Source organism: Capsaspora owczarzaki (assembly GCF_000151315.2).
Source record: "Capsaspora owczarzaki ATCC 30864 unplaced genomic scaffold supercont2.1, whole genome shotgun sequence".
Lineage (NCBI taxonomy): Eukaryota > Filasterea > Ministeriida > Capsasporidae > Capsaspora > Capsaspora owczarzaki.
Genome location: NW_011887292.1, coordinates 1307561 through 1324049, shown reverse-complemented (window position 1 = coordinate 1324049; position 16489 = coordinate 1307561). Strand labels below are relative to the sequence as shown.

Genomic DNA, 16489 nt, shown 5'->3' with positions numbered 1-16489 from the left:
GAAGCGGACAAGAAAGGGGGACAGATCCAGAGCATGTAAAATCCGAGCGTGGATGGAACAGAGAGAAGTGAAAGTGCTTTTGGTGATGGTGTTTGGGGTTGGATGGCGGGATTGACAGCTCTAGGAGAGGAGCTCGCTCAGCACTTTCGATACGATGCCAAACGCAAGCAGTTTTTGGGGCAAGTGATCTCGTGCAGGGTTTGCGTTTTGTTTATTAGGTCATTGTGGCGCGACAGGTACGTTGTTGGGATGGACTTTCATGCCGACCGCTTGCTCTGAATGAATAATCTCGAGGATTTCAGGCACGGTGGTTGCAACACGCCACAGCGGACGCTCTGGGGCGACAGCCAAAAAGTTCTCTTGCGCTGCACGGTCGAGCATGGCAATCAGCGGGTCGTAAAAGCCGTCCAAGTTGAACAAGACGATGGGCGAGTCGATAATCCCGAGCTTCTTCCAGCTCAGTGCCTCCATGAGTTCCTCGAACGTGCCGGCACCGCCTGGGAGCGCAACGACGCCGTCGCTCTCTTGGAGCATCTGGAACTTGCGCTCGTGGAGCGATGTGACGAGGCGCAGCTCTTGCAGATTGCGATGGCACCACTCGAGCTGCTCCATGAAGCGCGGCATGATTCCAAGCACCTGAGATGACAGAGAGTTTTTGTGACCAAGAATTTTGACATGCTCGACGATGTGAGTGATGCGAAGCGATGCGATGCGATGCGACGCGATGAATGCTGTAAAGAAGCGTGGTCTTTGATGCATCTCGTTGGACCATTTTGGACATGTGCAGACAATTGTGAAGATGAGGCTGTCTGAGCTGCTTTTTGCTGGCGATAGTACGCACCTGACCGCCGGCCTCGAGCGTGCCGTCTGCGAGGGCGCCCATCGTGCCGTACGAGCCGCCACCATACACGAGTGTGTGGCCCGACTTGGCAATCAGGCGACCGAGCTCGCGCGCGGCCACGTTGTACTTGTCAGCAACAGCGCTTGCACCGCAATACACGCAGATGCGGCGGGGTGGTGGCGGGACTGGGGAGGCTGCGTCGGTCATGGCAGTTGTGAGACACTGAGACGAACAAAAGGACGAGGACGAGTGAATTTGGATCGGACGTTGGATTTGGATTCGAGTTGGACAATCATTGTGTTCCAACCAGAAAGTGTGACGCGGTTGTGGTTGGGGGCAGGTGGGTGTGGGCTGCTGAGCAAGTGAGCGAGCGTTTCGGTCGTCCGACGGCGTTTCTCAAAGTGTTCGAACGATGGCGCGCGGCGCACTCACGCACGTTTCCACACTCAATTCTACATTCACATTCTCATTCAGCAGTTCACTCCTTTTCATTTACCATCTCTCTCAGACCAACCCTCTCAGACCTTCGTTTCAGCGCTGCATTCAATTTCTATGGCGTCGAGTGGCACGGTTACCCCAACGTCCGAGACGTCGGACTCGTTTGTGATGGTCCACTCTGAGACTGTCCAACCACGCAGCAACAACACGGCCACGCGAGCTGGTGCTGGTGCTGGTGCTGGTGCGCCATTGCAGCTGTCGTTGCAGACGCTGTCGGCGCTTGACGCCACCACGTCCCCAGCACGCGTCCCCGTCGAGCTCGCCCCCAAGCAATCCAGCAGCAAGAAGGCGGCGGCGTCGTCGTCGTCGTCGTCCAAGGCGCGCAAGGGCAACGCATCATCGCCCGCGGCCATGGCGTTGTCGGTCGAGCAGGCATTGCTCAATCAGCAGCTGATTGCGTCACAGTCTCCTGCTCCTCCTGGCGCCGACCTGATGAGCGAGCCTCCGCACTCGCCGTCGTCGGTCGCGTCGTCCACAGCTGCGTCGTCGCTCTTCTCGCTGCTTTCGGCAATGAGCAGCAACGGCACATCCGCTGGGACGGGCGTGCACAGCTACAAGGCGCCCAGCATCATGTCGACCCGTCCGCTGCTTCCCGACGGCAAGTACCGTCCCGGGCGCACCATCAGCCGACGCGGCCAGCGCTACGAGAATGGTGAGTCGCTTGTGTTGTTGCTGTGCTGACAGCGAGGGAGAGGGAGAAAGGGGCGGGCAACAGCAATTTTTTCAGAGAACCCGACAGAAGGCGGGAAAAAAAAAAAAAAAAAAAACAGCAGAAAAAAAAAAAAAAAAAAAAAGGCGGGAGTTTCGTTGTTTCTTTGGTCTTGAGATGGATTTCTGGATTTCTGAGAGAAAGAGAGGAGGAAGGGTTGGATCATCGCCAATCACATTCTAAAGAAATTGGCTTCTTGCTTGATTTTTTGTGCTCATCAATGCCTCGTTGTTTTTGTTGCTGCTCAGCACAATTCCTGCTGCAAGGACGAGTGGACGCTGTAGACCTCAAGTACTTGGACGCGCCGACTCCGACGCAGTTTGAATGGCTCTTGCAAGACGAGCAGCGATTGCAGCACTGGCTCGACTTTGTTGCCCAACCCGAAGAGGCGCAGTTGCGAGCACTCCGCCCTGCTCAATTGTCGGATCACTCTTCCAAGGCCACCAACTCGACCATTCCGCCCACATCGGACCCCGTCAAGTGCTTCAATCGCATCGATCGTCGAGTTCGTGAGATGCTGCACAAGACGAATGTGCCCAAGGTGAGGATGAGAACACATGGTTGAAGTTTCGATCTGCTCTGTGATTTTTTTTTCCGTCTTGTTCGCTCAACACTCACCTGTGCGTGATGCTCTTTCTCTCCACCTTGTTGGCCACATCATCATCATCAGGGTGCTCTTGATCACATGGAACGGGAACTCCGCGACTCGTTCGCCGTGTCGCCATCGCCGGTACTCGTATGGGCACTGGAAAGCAGCCACGCTCGCTTGCTTGCTCACGCGCTCTGCCAGTTTTATGGATTGCAGTCGCGCAGCGAGGACGTTGACGGCACCCGCAAGACGTTTATTGAAAACCCACATGACTGCTTTGTCCACCCACGGCGAATGCTGTCAGAAGTCCTCAGCTTGTAGATAGAAAAACAAAATGCATCGCGAGATGGTGTTTGCCGCCTGTTTGCGGTGATTTGTGGTGTTTCGATGTTACTCTTGTATCACGGCTAGAAAGTAAAGTATTGCATTCATATTACAAACAATTTCCGCGTCATTCCAACAACATGACAACGACGCGTTTGGTTGAACGAAAATTTCGCCATGTTTTGTATTAACAATCTCTCAACAAACAAGAAAGTCTCGCAAGTGTTCTACTAGACGGGGACGGGCTCAAACAATTCAAACCGAGTCACACAATCGAGCAGCCACGGCACAGAGCCAAAGCACACCTGTCGATGCACGCCATCTTTGGATGTCGGCTTTTCGGTAATGACAAAACGGTCGTACACATCAGCTCCAGCCGCGGCATGCACATGACGCTGCGCCGGGTGGTCGCGAGTGGATGGAGCAGTCGCCTGCTTCTTGGCCTGAACATTTCCATCACCCGTTCAAAAAGTTTTGAACACGTGAGCACGCGAGCGTAGAATGTTCAAAAGCCCCAACAACAGCGCGCCAAAACAATTCCCACTGACCTGGCCACCGCCAATCCGAACAAGCAGCTCCAAGTCAGAGACCGAAAGTGCCGGCGGCTTGAACTCCCCGACAAGATATACCGTGCATCCCTCAAACAGGCGAGGTCGACCAGCCTCACGATTGAGCCGGCCTTTGGTTGGCGCGCCAGCACCGTGCGCAGCACCTTGAATTTCAAACGCCTCTTCCGCAACCCACGCTCCACGTCGCGAGCACTCGGTAATCCAGTCAAACGACACAATCCACAACCCGGCCAAGACTGCGCACACATACTTGAGCGTGCGTGGGCAGACGCGGTTTGCGTCCGACTCGGTGACAACGTGTGTGACAGTCGCATCGAACGTCGTCACAACCTTGCCACCCAGCCGCGTCACAAGCTTCTCCAAAGCGGAGCGCTGCTCCTTTTGCAAGCCAGTCGACAACACGACAAACGGGCCCGGGTTGGCACGCGCAGTTGCGAGCATGCTCGAGCTGTTGGTGTTGGCGGCAGCGGCGGCTGGGACTCTTCGCTGTTTGGGTGCAGCTGGTGTCAGCTTGGTACTGTATCAGCAGCATCAAAGTACAAACATAAAAAGTAAGAGTCAAGTCACGGCACAATGCATGTTTCGAAGAAGATGAAGAACAAGAAGAAAAAAACCAAGCGCATACTTGAGCAGAGCAAGAATTTCTTCGTTTCCTGCAGCTAATTGTCGAGGTGTCTGGCTTCGCATATCAACGGCATCCGGATTGGCACCATGTCTGAATCAAAGAGCAAACAGCATGAGGACGCGTGTTGTTTTGTTTGTTTCAAATAACGGAGAGACCCGTTGAAAAACCAACGACGAAAAGCGGCCACTTACTCGAGCAGAACGCGAACCAGCTCGAGATTGACGTCTCCGCTGTTCAGCACTTCATGCAGAGGCGTGAGTTTCTCGAATCCGGGAAAGTTGACATTGGCACCGTATTGCAGCAGCATGCGCACCGCTTCAACATGCCCGTGAGTACATGCTTCATGCTGAGTTGAGGAAGGGAGGGGGAGAAGCTGTGAGATCACTGTTGCAAAACAAAACAAAAAAAAAGAGAGACGGCGACTGCCCAGAACAAGATTCTGCAGCACACGCCTTACCAGAGGCGTCCAGCCGGCGTTGTCCGTGTCGTCCAGATTCTCTCCGGCTTCAAGCAACTCGGCCAGCCGATCCATGGCGCCCTTCTTTGCAGCCACATGCAGAGAGGTTTCGCCCTTGGGATTGCGCTTTGTCTTTCGTCCAAGCGACGGTGAAGTGAACACCTGGGATGTGGGTGTTGCGGTCTGGCTCGCGACAGGTGCCGCTGGCGCGGTTGGCCTGGTTGACGAAGCTCTGGCTCGCTCGGGACGGGACGTTGCGGCAGCAGAAGCGCCCGCTGCAGGCTTGGTAGCCAAAGGGCGCTCGTGTGTGGCACCAGCATGACCGCCACCACGAGCAGTGGAGATGGCTCCTTGCAAGAGCCTGCTTTGTCGGTTGGCAACTGCCGATTTGGCACGCGCCGTGCTCGCTCGACGCGGCGCAGCGCAAAGAGTGCAGGCGTCAGCAGTGGCGGCATTAGACAGTGTACACGATGCACAGCTCCAGCCCTCCGTACTGCTGTGACGAGGCGCGGGACTTGCTGGTCGCGAGTTGGAGCTGCTCACATCGCTGTCCGAATCGAGCCGGCCTCTCTTGGAGGTGTGCAACGTTGCGTCTTTTGCAGAATCCTTCCCCTTTGCGGTGCTCGTCGTTTGGGCTTCCGCTTGGTTGGTCAGATTGGAAAATAGACGTTTCGAGGAGGCAGGAGTCGTCGACTGGTTGGTTGCTCCCGCCAACCTGCTGGCAGCAGCCGAGCGGCGAGGAGTTTCAGACGACGCGTCCGAGTCGGTTGTGCGAGTCGTCTCGTCAAAGATAATCATTGGTGCGTTTTGTCGACGGAGCGACATGGCAGCTGGCAAGATGGGTGCAGCACGAGCATTGGCTCGTGTGTCGTGCGGCGGCGACTCTGCCTCGGGCTCGGACATTTGGGTTTCAATGTCCGCCTGCTCGTGTTGGTAATCACTGGCGGCTGGTGTAGGCAAAAGTGTGGGCAGCTGCTGTTGGCCATTGTCTGCGACATGCATTGACGACAGCGCCCGTGTCAGATCTGGCAACGTCGGCACGCGCTTTCGAAAGATCGAAACAAGGGATTCGCAGCACGACACGATTCCTTGAATTTGAGGGTTGGCGCGGATGTCCTTGATCCATGCGGGGCTTTGGCACTGTAAGAGGAGTGGACAAATGAGTTTTTGTGATTGTTGTTGTTGTTGTTTTCGAGTGAAGATTTTCCCCAGCAACGAGCCTTACTTCTGGGCACTTGGAATGATCGTTGATTTCGTCTTTGATGCATGCTCTGAGCAACGTGAGAGTCCCCAAGGAGCAAACGATGAGGTGAATACAAGCAAAAATCGAAAACTCACAAACCAACACAACCCCCCCCCCGCCACGAAACAAAACAAAAAAGGCTTACTCGCAGAAAAAGTGCTCGCATGTGAATGTTGAATGCACATTCTTCATGATTTGGTTGCTGTGGGGCCAGAAAGTGAGCCAAAAGTCAGCGTGAAGAAAAAGTGAGATTTTTGGCGGGAAAAACGGAGTAGTTGAATCGACACTTCCGCCGACGCAACGCGTGCTGAAGCCAGCACGAGCGAGCGCTAACTCGACTGCCGCTTCAGCAGAGTACCAAAGCAGCCATCCTCCTACGAGCAACTGACCAGGCAGAGCACTTGCAGAGCTCGATGAGCGTTTCAAGCGCTTTAGTCGTCTCGCTCCACTGGCCGCCGGGACCCGCAGCACAGACCAGACCGTTCATGCCGATGGAGATTCAGAACGCAGCGAGAGCGAGAACAGCAGCAGCAGCAGCAACAGCAGCAGCAGCAACAGCAGCGGGTGTGAAGAAAAATCTGGTGCTCAAAGGCAGAGAAGCGAGCAAGTTGCAGGCTGCAATGTGAAAATCCAAAGTAAAAGACTAGCAACCCCTTACCCTGACCCTGACCCTGACCCTCCCACGTTTGGCAAATCTCGAAACTCACACAGTAGTAGTTTTCTCCTGTCCATCGTTGTGAGGTTGTGCTGTGTTTGCAAACGACTTTCCGCCGAGTTTCCATCCATTTTCCTCAGAAACTCAAGATCGGTTGATTGGTAAGCAGTGGGGTTTGGGCATCAGTTTCAACGTGCATTCAAAGGGCGGGGACGGGGGGGGGGGTACAGCAAACCATGAACCCCGATTCAGTCTTGCGCAGCCCCTCAGATCAGATCAGTCTTACATTTTCAGCGCCAGCAAACGCCCAACCCACACAAACCACCACCACCACCCCCACATTGGACCCCCAATTTCGCCGCCACCCTTCGAACTTCAATGAAGCAACGACGCGGCGCCGGTGGCAGTGCGGTTCCCGTCGCGCGCGCCGCCCAACTTGGCGACGGATCCGCTCAGATTGGTATACCGCTCAGCAACCTTTTTGGTTTTATTTTGTGGTTTGTGCTCCCTCGTCCTCATCGCTGTGTGTAAACCCCCATTTGTCATCGTTTGCTTGCGCTGTGTATGTTGCAGCGGCCAGACGCCTCGTACCTTCAAGCATCATGTCCATCCTGGCTGCGTTCGCCGCGATTTGGCTCATCTCGCGTGGCCCGCCTGGCTCCTTCCGCTCGGGCAGCAGCGAAGCGATGACGGCGCTGGTGACGCCCGCACACGCCCCACGCACGACGGATCTCTCGTTGTTTGCTGGAGAGCACCAGCGCAGGCTGTACTGGGGCTCGTACAGGCCGAACGTGTACTTTGGCATGAAGCCGAGAGCGCGAACGCTGCCGTTGCTGACTGGGCTCATGTGGCTCGATCACCGCATGCCAGACCCCATCGGAGCGATTCGCCATACATGCGAGGAAGCAGACCATCTGCGGCGGTATGGCTGGACAAAGCACGACGGCACGACCTACGGCAGGCAGGAGCTGTTGGATGTCGGACTGTCGCTGACGACCGAGTTTGCAAAGGACCTCTCGCGGCCATTGCATCCCGAGTACAAGGCACCCGAGAATGCACACCCGGAATTTGTGGACGGCGGCGACTGGGCGGCCCGCGTGTCGGTCAAACCTTCCGCGCGCTCAAAGCAGCAGCATGGCGCCGACGGGCAACCCGAGCAGAACTTTGTGTCCCTGTTCTTTTACGCGCTCATTGACACATCCGACGCCGATGGACACGCGCACCTGGGCTCTGGCGACTACGCCCTCCAAGTCCTCCCCGACGAAACGACCGACAGCTCCATCACCATCCAGGGCTCGACTCCCTCTGTCGGCACGTTCCGCTTGCAGCTCAATGTGCGCGCGTCCGAGCAGGCCGAGTTGCACTGGACGGCGGTGGCCACACCGCACGTCCACAATGTGACGGATCAACTGCGCCACCTGTTGCGTGAGCAAATTCGCAGCGCCCGTGTCCTGGCCTTGCCCAACAAGAGTCCCGCCACGCGCGACGCCAATCTGGTGCTGATTCAGCTCTCTGCGGAAGTTCCCGTGGTGGCCGATCTTGCCTTTTATTTGACGACGCCCACCAGCGCCGCCCCGTCCTCCTTCGCTGACGCAGCAACCTTGACATCGGTGCTGGCGCAGCGCGAGGCTCAGTTTGACAGGGACTTTGAGGATCGCTTCCACACCGCCAGCAACTTTAACAAGACAACCACTGCGTTTGCGAAGGCCGCTTTGAGCAATCTGCTTGGAGGCATTGGATACTTTTACGGGCGCGCAAAGTAAGGAAGGTGTTTTTTTGGGGTTGGGTTTTTTTTTTTTTTTTGGTTGTCATTGTCGCTTTTACAGCTCCCTGTCATCGCTCTGTCAGCACCTTGCTCACCTTTTGCCTCTTTTGCATCATTCGGGTCTGCGTTCCGTCAGAGTCACGACTGGGATTGAAGGCGACCCCATCGTGCCCTCACGGCCCATGGCTTTGTTCACGGCGGTTCCCTCGCGCTCGTTCTTTCCGCGAGGCTTTGTCTGGGACGAGGGCTTTCACGAGCTGCTCGTCTTGAAGTGGAATCCAGACCTCACGCGCGATATCTTGGCGCACTGGTTTGATTTGATGAACCAGGATGGCTGGATTCCACGCGAAGTGATTTTGGGTGCCGAAGCCGAAAGCCGCGTTCCGGCGCAGTTTGTCGTTCAACGCGCGACGCATGCCAATCCACCCACCTTCTTGATTGCCCTTGATCGCATGCTGCGCACGGTGCAGGTCAGCCAGGACGAAGCCGCCAAGCAACGCGCTTTTCTCGTTCGCCTCTACCCCCGACTCCAGACCTGGTTTGCCTGGTTTAATCGAACTCAGTCCGGTCCTGTTGCCGGATCCTACCGTTGGCGCGGACGAGATGCGACGACTGATCGAGAGTTGAATCCGAAGGTCAGAGTGGTTTGCATTTTGTGGTTGTGTGTGCGTGTGTGTTTGTTTGAGATTTTTGTTTTGGATTTGGATTGATTTTATGATTTTTCCATGCAAGCGGGTACTCTCTCTCTCTCCTCACTATTGTCGTGTGCACTTTTATGCTTTGCATGCACAGACTCTCACTTCGGGATTGGATGATTTTCCAAGAGCCTCCCATCCGTCAGACGACGAGCGCCACGTCGATCTCTTTGGGTGGATGTCTCTCGCAGCACGCCTCATGCACAAGATTGCCCTCATTTACGAGCAAGAGCTCTCGCCAGACATCATCCTCCCGCACGGTTTCTCCACGTCCAAGGACTACCAACGGCTGGCAGAGTTGCTCGATGCGCAGCAGCTGAAGCGTTTGCATTGGAATGGCGAGGCGGGAATGTTCTGCGATTACGGCAATCATACCGAGCAGGTCAAACTGGTCTGGTACACGCCTCCTCACGTCCGCGAAGGGACCAATCTCGTGGCTCAGCGACCGCAACAAAAGCGAGTGCTTTCCAGCCCGAATGCCAGGCCGACGCTGCAGCTGGTTCCTCAACTTGGCTATGTGTCGCTCTTTCCTCTTCTGCTGGGCGCGATCAATTCGGACGACGAGGTTGTGCCTGCCATGCTGCGCAGCATGCGCGACCCGGATCGCCTTTGGACGTCGTTTGGGTTGCGCTCCTTGTCCAAGGACAGCCGCTTTTACCTCAAGCACAACACCGAGCACGACGGTCCGTACTGGCGCGGCCCTGTGTGGATTAACATGAACTATCTGGCTCTCGGGGCGCTGCATCGCATTGCGCAGTCCGAGTCTTCGTCGGCGGCGGTTGCGCAAAACGCGGGCCAAATCTACAGCGAGTTGCGCAGCAACATTATTGGGAACATGCTGTCCGAGTACCATCGCACGGGCTACATCTGGGAGCAGTACGACGTCGTGCCCGAGAATCTGGGCAAGGGCAAGGGTTCGCATCCGTTTACGGGTTGGTCTGCGTTGGTTGTGTTGATTCTTGGCGAGGTGTATTGATGTCGACAAAGTGTGGTGTGGTTTCGAATAAACCGTCACCAAGCGTACCAGTCGAGCAAGCTGCTTTTGCTTGCGAATGGGCGTATTTTTGGATCCAGCCATTGCCTTTGGCAGAGAGTGTCTCGAAAACTGAGGGCAAGAAAGAAAAAATCCAAGAAAAAAGCGGAGCGTGAATAATCAGATCGACTCGCGATTGCCCCACCCGAACTGATGTTCATTTGTCCGTGTAGCGAAGTGGTATCGCGGCCGCCTCCTAAGCGGCAGATCGCGGGTTCGATCCCCGCCTCGGATACGGCGTCCTTTTTTTTTCTTTTTTTTTTCCTTTTTTTCCTTTTTTTTCTTTCTTTTGCTTCCCCCTTGCTCTTTGCCATCCTCCGCCTGGACCTGAATTTTTCTTGCTTATTACGGATACGCTCGTCGCGTTGTGTTTGCTCATGAACGAACGGGGCGTTGCAGTCATCGTTCAATGGAAACAGACTTTGACCGACGCGACCACGAGCGACCGGCTCTGAGCCGTGCTGCCTCGGGTCTACGTCCTATGGTGCAACAACAGCACCAGCAGCAGCTGCAGCAACAACAACAACAACAGCTTCAGCATGCTGACCACTCCGGCCCAAGGGAGCGGGCAGTCATCGCCCCACTGCCCGCTGCAGCAGCCGCGTCGGAATTCAATGACAGCGCCCCAGGACCCGTCTCGCCGCATGCCGAACTCCATGCGCATAGCGGGCCAAACAACGCGATGGAGGACTCGGCAGGCAAGCGCAAGCTGTTCACCTTCTTTCGCTCGGGGAGCAGCGGAGGCAACGCGTCCTCTGGCCCGAGCGGACTCGCCGCGCCGCCACTCCCGCTGTCGCCCATGACCCTGGCGCCCCACCAGGCAGGTGCCCAGTCAGCCTCTGCGGCTCACGTTGCTCGGGCACACCCTGCCTCGGCGCCGCACTCGCCTCCGTCCGTGTTACTGCGCGCATCCACGAGCGCGAATGGTTTGTCCGCGCTCGATTCTGCCGCATCACCACCGGCTCCGGCTCCTGCGACTGCTGCACCCTCGAGGCCACATTCTGCGTTTGGCATGTCAATGTCTCGACACCGCTCAAGCACACCGTCGGCGTCGTCGGCGTCGTCGTCAGCGGCATCCTCGCCGGGCTTCTCGCCGTCGTCCCAGCCCAGCAGGCGAACCAGCAGCTACCAGCGACTCCGCAGCCGACTGACACTGCCCACGTCGTTCTCGTTGCAAACGTGGTCGTCGTCGTCGGCGTCGGCGGCGTCGTCGGCGGCTCCTCCTCTGTCGCCACCCCCGCCGCAATCGCAAGACGCTACCAACATGACCAACATGTCGCCTTTCGCGCGCGAGCGATTCTCATATCTGAATCTGAAAGGCGTGTACAAGCGTCGTCGTGCAGAGCACCATGCTTCAAGTCATAGCGGTGATCATGACGCCACTACTGCCGCCAGTAGCCATTCGAGCGCAGTGTCAGGTCCAGCCTCCTCTTCTTCTTCTTCTTCAGATACCAACTCGTCCTTCTTTTCCTTCTCCATGCCAACGTTTTCGCGCCGTGCAGCTTCGGCGTCGCTGCAAGCCTGGCTGGCCGCTCGCCGACACCATGGGTCTGCACGGTTGCATGGCCAATCAAGCCAGTCCGAGCTGGATTCGCAGCATGTTCTTTCCGCTGGCTCATCGTTTGAGCGCACCCAGCAAGCGTCCTCCGGTGGTGCATTGCCGGTCGGAATTTCCCCTTCCACTCCGGAGGCAACGGCCTTGCTTGAACCGCTGGAAATGCCGAGCTCGTCATCAGCCGCCCGTTCGCCGCACCAGCTTCGCCGCTCGCACTCGACGCTGTCGACTCACTCGACCGGCTCGACCCATTCTACGCACTCGTCCATCTCGTCGCATTCCGTGCACTCGTCCGTTTCGGGCACATCGTCCCGAATCTACTCGACCGCGCATGCGAGAAATGTTCTGGGCGCATCTCATCTGCTGCCCGGCCGCAACGGACCAGCTTCCTCTCCGTCGTTGTCGCGGTCGTCGTCCACCTCCTCGTTTGCATCGGCATCGCAGACAGACCGCCAGTCTCGCGAACTGGCGTCTCCGTTCGCGCATCGGCCGTGGTTGCAACGGGTGGTCGATTGGAGTCGCGTGTTTCTTCGCTTCCTCTTATTCCTCGCTTCCATTTCGGCGGTATTTGTGCTAGTGGTTGTCCTACTACTCGTTTGGGGTGGATCCTTCTTGATGCAGGGAGCGGCATTAGTCTTGTTCTCGTCCTTCAATTTCCTTTCGTCGCTCACTTCGGGCCGTCCGGCTGGTTCCGCGCCTGCACCTGCGAGTGCCCCGAGCATGTCGTCGTCCAACCCCATGTTTGGCCGACCTGCTGCCTCGTTCTTCTCGACCTTTTCCTGGATGATTCTTGCTGCCATCGCTGCGCTGATTTACTCGTCGACAAAGGCCAAGTCCTCGCCCGTCAATCAAGATCGCTTTATTGCTCGCCGAGCCGAAGTTCGCGGTCGGGGTATCAAGCGTGAAGCAGGTGCAGCTGGCTCTGAAATCACCTTCCAAGTCGTCTTCAAGCCGTTCGTCTTTGCGTCTCTCACTTCCAAAGAGGTGTTGGACAATCTCAAAGTGACCATGTCCGGGCCTTGTCTCGTCGTGCCTTCCATCACCGTTGTTGAACTTGATCAGGATGCCGCAATGGCTCCGGCGACCGCCTCCCCCTCCAGCACCAGACATCGCTCGTCCTCCACAACATCGACGTCGAGCGCCACATCGCCCTTGTCTTCTGCTTCTGCTTCTTCTTTTTCTTCTTCTCGAGTATCCCACGCGTCTGATGCTCGGCGGCGTGGCGGTTCGAGAACTACCTCTGTCTCATCCCACACAACAACCGCACCAGCAGCTCCGGTAGTACCGGCAGCTTCCGCGCCAATCACGGCGTTTGCTGTCGAGCAAGGCATCGACCCGTCCTCGCAGGTTGCCGCTGCCGCCGCCGTCGCAGACCTTACCGCATCGACAGCGTCGCAATTTATCAAGTCCTCGACCTCCACTTTGACAACTTTTATCAAGCAATCAGCCAATCCTTCAAAAACCGTCCCCATGATTGTCGCCAACATTGTTTACACCGCCTCGCGACCTGGCACCTTCAAAGTCCGCATCACCTTTGACGGCTTCCCGATTGCGATGGAACACTACACGGTGCACATTACGCCAGGCGACATTGACCCGTCCAAGTGCGATATTTCCGGTGACTGCATCCAGCGCAAGCTTCCTGTTCGGGGAGACGAGGCAGGCGAACTCCGACTGACTCTGACCACGCGTGACCGCTTTGGATCCCCGCGAACCGGCTGCGTGTCGCGCGTCGACAAGTTTGTCTTGCTCATCGATGGCGAGCCCGTCGATGCAGACGTGACTGACTGCGGGAATGGCGTGCTTTCGTTGGTGCACGTGCCACTGGCTGCGCGGCTTTCACGAGCGACGCGGAACTTTGCCGTGGCGGCCCCCGCCGCCCCTCCTCTGCTCTCGCCCCCAGCGTCTCTAATGTCGAGGTTTTCGTCCCCTTCCTTCTTCCCCTCCTTTGGCGGCAGTGGCCCAACCTCCGATGGACCCACCAATGCTGGGCAAGGGTCTGTACCCGCAATCCCGACTGTCGGAACCAACTCGATTGTTGGTGGCTTGACGACCGGTGCTTTGGCGTCCGCTGGTGGATCAAGCACCGCCGCCGCTGTGGACGGCAGCAATTCTGGCACCACTCACAACGTTGGCTACATTCCAGCGTCCCATGGCGCATCCAGCCTGTCGAATCCTCCTTCTTCTGGCTCATCTGCCGTATTTTCCTCGTTCAACTCGCCAGCGTCATCGTTGGCTGTTGCGAATGGGCCTGTCGCGTTCGTCAAAGCGCTGCCATACAACAACAACAATAACAACAACAACAGCAACAGCAACAGCCATTTATCGGGTAGCTCAACGTCAGCGGGATCTCCAGCTGGGTCTGCTGCGGCCAGTGTGTCTGTGGTTGGCGCGGAAATGGCCCACCCGGTTCTTGTACCTCAAGCGGTGCCAGCTGCCATGAGCGCATGCGGACTCAAGTCGTGCGTTGTAATGTACGACGGCGCTGTCGTCGGGGATGGTCCTTTCGACGTTCTGTTCCTCTCCAGTAAGTGCGCTGGTCTCTGCAGGACGCTGCAAGTTTGTGTCACCGTGGTTACTTACCTGTTTGAATCGTGCGTCACTGCTTTTTTTTGCTTTTGTTTGCACCTTTGTAGCTGAAGACACGCGGACGGTCGACAAGTGTTTGAGCCACACCGAAACCTGGTTTGAGGGTCAAATGCGACTTCCAGGCTCGACCACGATGGACATTTGGATTAAGGTTACGCCCGATGTACGTTTTGGAGGCCTTTTGCCTTTGTTTTGCGCAAAACACGGCAACATTGCTCTGAAAACCTGCTCAATGGAGGAGGGGGAAAAACACACTCACACACTCACACACTCACACGCTCGCTCACACACACTTCCTTGATTGTTTGGACAGACCATTCTATTTGCAGCCTACATTCTTCGTGTCATTGCTCGGCGGCAATACACTGGCCGTATTGCACCGAATCTCCAGGTACTGCGCTTCTCCTCGTAGCGCCTGCGTGCCGGTGCAGAGAGGTAGTTTTCTCTCACTCCTCAAACTTCTGTTTTTGCTGTCCTTTCTTCCCAGGTGGCGTTGTCTCGTGCGGACTCTCAAAAGTTTATCATCGGCGCCCGCCGCATCGAGGTCACGTGTGCGCAACGCAACATTCTCTATGCGCTGCTGATGCGACTAGCAGCCAATCGAACAGGTGAGGGCCAAAAGTTTTGTTGTTTTTTTTTCTTATTTCCTTTCCCCGCCCCCCCCTCATCTCTTTCTCGTGCTCAATCACGTCCTCATTCCTCGTATATTCTCCCTTTGTGGCTAGGTTGTGTAAGCAACAATTTCGCGGACAAACAGGTCTATTTTTCAGAGGAGCTCCGAAACCAACATCCGGAAGACGCGCGACAAGTGCAAACCCGAATTATCGTGGATCGACTCAACTTGCTGCGTTCGGCACAAGCCACCATTGGCGGCTTGAGCGATGTGCAACTCAGGCTGCTCAATCACGTGCAGTTTGAGAACGAGCAGGGCATCGATCACGGAGGACTGCGGCGCGAATTTTTCACGGTGCTCTGCGCACAGCTGTTCGGAGAGCAGACGGGTCTCTTTGCCAAACTCGACAGCTCGTCGTCGTGCGTCCATCCTGTGGCAAGCAAGCTCAACGCGCACTCCAGAGACCGACTGTCGCTCTACCGCTTTGCCGGCACCGTGCTTGGGAAGGTTGTGTACGACACTTGCGCTCGTGGCTCTCCGCTGTTTGTCAACGTACGTCTCTCCCAGTCCATGCGCCGCTACTTGCTTGGGCTGTCGTGCTCGGTTGCGGACTTTGAGGTGGATGACCCAGCCTTCTTCCGTACCAAGATCTTTTACGTACAAACAAACAACATGGATGCGCTGGACGAGACGAGCGGGCTTGAGCTGTTCTTTGCGGAGGAAGAGTACGACAACCAGGGTCGCGTCCGCAAGATTGTTGAATTCAAGCCCAACGGCAGCCGTTTGCGCGTGACGGAGGCAAACAAGGGTGACTATCTTCAGCTGCTGTCCGAGTACCGTCTCGTCCGCCGCGTTCATCATCAGCTCGAGGCCTTCGCCAAGGGCTTCCGCTCCGTTATTGACGAAGACTTGGTGTGCATTTTTTCCGACCGCGAGATGGAGCTTCTCTTCTGCGGCTTGCCTTCGGTGGATGTTGATGACTTTCGCCGTCATACCGCGTACATTGGCTACTCGATCACCTCTGAGGTACGGGGGGAATGCGGTTGGTGCAGGTTGGAGAGGAGGGGCTGACGAGCGCTCTGTGTCTGAAAGGTCGTCGTTTTGTAACTGTGGTCTCATTTCGATTTCTTTTCCATGTTTTGCATTTTTTTTGGGGGGGGGGGGTTACTTGCAACAGCCCATTCAATGGTTTTGGATGGTGGTTCGCAACTTTTCTCAGGAGCAGCGTGCTCGGCTGTTGCAATTCATCACGGGATCCTCGCAAGTTCCACTTGGCGGGTTTGTCAACTATCGCCCGTCTATCACCATTAGCTACCGAGCAACGACGCGCCGCCTCCCTTGTGCACACACATGGTATGATTTTTTGTTTCTTTGCTCGCTGCTTCGAATCGTTCCGTCCCCTGACTTTGTCGGCGTCTCTCTCTCTCTCTCTCTCTCTCTCTCTCTCTCTCTTCCAAACAGCGCCAATACCTTGGATTTGCCGCACTACCTCTCCTTTGAAGAACTCCAAGATAAGCTATCTCTGGCGATTGCAGAAGGCTCTGAAGGGTTTGGGTTTGCATAAAGTATGGGCGGATTTTTTGTATTTTTACCGATTGATTTGGTTTTTTTTTTTTTTTTTTTTTTGTAAAGTGTTTGTTTTGTTTTTTTGTTTTTTTTTTTCTGGTTTCTTGATTTTGCCTTTGTATTATACTTCCACGATTGTACATGTATTGAAACACACGTTGCG

At 56.0% G+C, this 16489-nt stretch overlaps 5 protein-coding genes and 1 non-coding gene across 6 annotated transcripts; 4 read left to right on the top strand and 2 right to left on the bottom strand.

Annotated features, from left to right (window-relative positions):
* Positions 1 to 153: 153 nt before the first annotated feature.
* Positions 154 to 1096, bottom strand: CAOG_00393 (decarboxylase). The gene is made up of 2 exons (XM_004365207.2): positions 842 to 1096; positions 154 to 636 (listed from the first exon to the last, which is right to left on the bottom strand). The coding sequence occupies exons 1-2, from the start codon at positions 1046 to 1048 to the stop codon at positions 220 to 222; spliced, it is 624 nt and encodes a 207-aa protein (XP_004365264.1). The 5' UTR covers positions 1049 to 1096; the 3' UTR covers positions 154 to 219.
* A 208-nt stretch (positions 1097 to 1304) lies between these two features.
* On the top strand, positions 1305 to 3086 carry CAOG_00392 (hypothetical protein). The gene is made up of 3 exons (XM_004365206.2): positions 1305 to 1991; positions 2297 to 2589; positions 2719 to 3086. The coding sequence occupies exons 1-3, from the start codon at positions 1394 to 1396 to the stop codon at positions 2956 to 2958; spliced, it is 1131 nt and encodes a 376-aa protein (XP_004365263.1). The 5' UTR covers positions 1305 to 1393; the 3' UTR covers positions 2959 to 3086.
* A 47-nt stretch (positions 3087 to 3133) lies between these two features.
* Positions 3134 to 6342, bottom strand: CAOG_00391 (hypothetical protein; the record flags this gene model as incomplete). The annotated part of the gene is made up of 8 exons (XM_004365205.2): positions 3134 to 3404; positions 3510 to 4047; positions 4156 to 4245; positions 4347 to 4501; positions 4613 to 5752; positions 5838 to 5883; positions 6001 to 6057; positions 6245 to 6342. 8 exons carry the CDS (start codon positions 6340 to 6342, stop codon positions 3192 to 3194), a joined length of 2337 nt encoding a protein of 778 aa, XP_004365262.1. The 3' UTR covers positions 3134 to 3191.
* A 461-nt stretch (positions 6343 to 6803) lies between these two features.
* CAOG_00390 (mannosyl-oligosaccharide glucosidase) lies at positions 6804 to 10037 on the top strand. The gene is made up of 4 exons (XM_004365204.2): positions 6804 to 6970; positions 7084 to 8269; positions 8412 to 8910; positions 9068 to 10037. Exons 1-4 carry the CDS (start codon positions 6889 to 6891, stop codon positions 9944 to 9946), a joined length of 2646 nt encoding a protein of 881 aa, XP_004365261.1. The 5' UTR covers positions 6804 to 6888; the 3' UTR covers positions 9947 to 10037.
* Positions 10038 to 10166: 129 nt separating this feature from the next.
* On the top strand, positions 10167 to 10238 carry CAOG_09311. Its single transcript has one exon. It is a non-coding gene; the product is annotated as a tRNA-Arg (tRNA).
* A 169-nt stretch (positions 10239 to 10407) lies between these two features.
* On the top strand, positions 10408 to 16488 carry CAOG_00389 (hypothetical protein). Its single transcript, XM_004365203.2, has 7 exons — positions 10408 to 14085; positions 14195 to 14310; positions 14461 to 14538; positions 14635 to 14755; positions 14873 to 15786; positions 15938 to 16113; positions 16222 to 16488. Exons 1-7 carry the CDS (start codon positions 10413 to 10415, stop codon positions 16322 to 16324), a joined length of 5181 nt encoding a protein of 1726 aa, XP_004365260.2. The 5' UTR covers positions 10408 to 10412; the 3' UTR covers positions 16325 to 16488.
* The last annotated feature ends 1 nt before the right edge of the window (position 16489 follows it).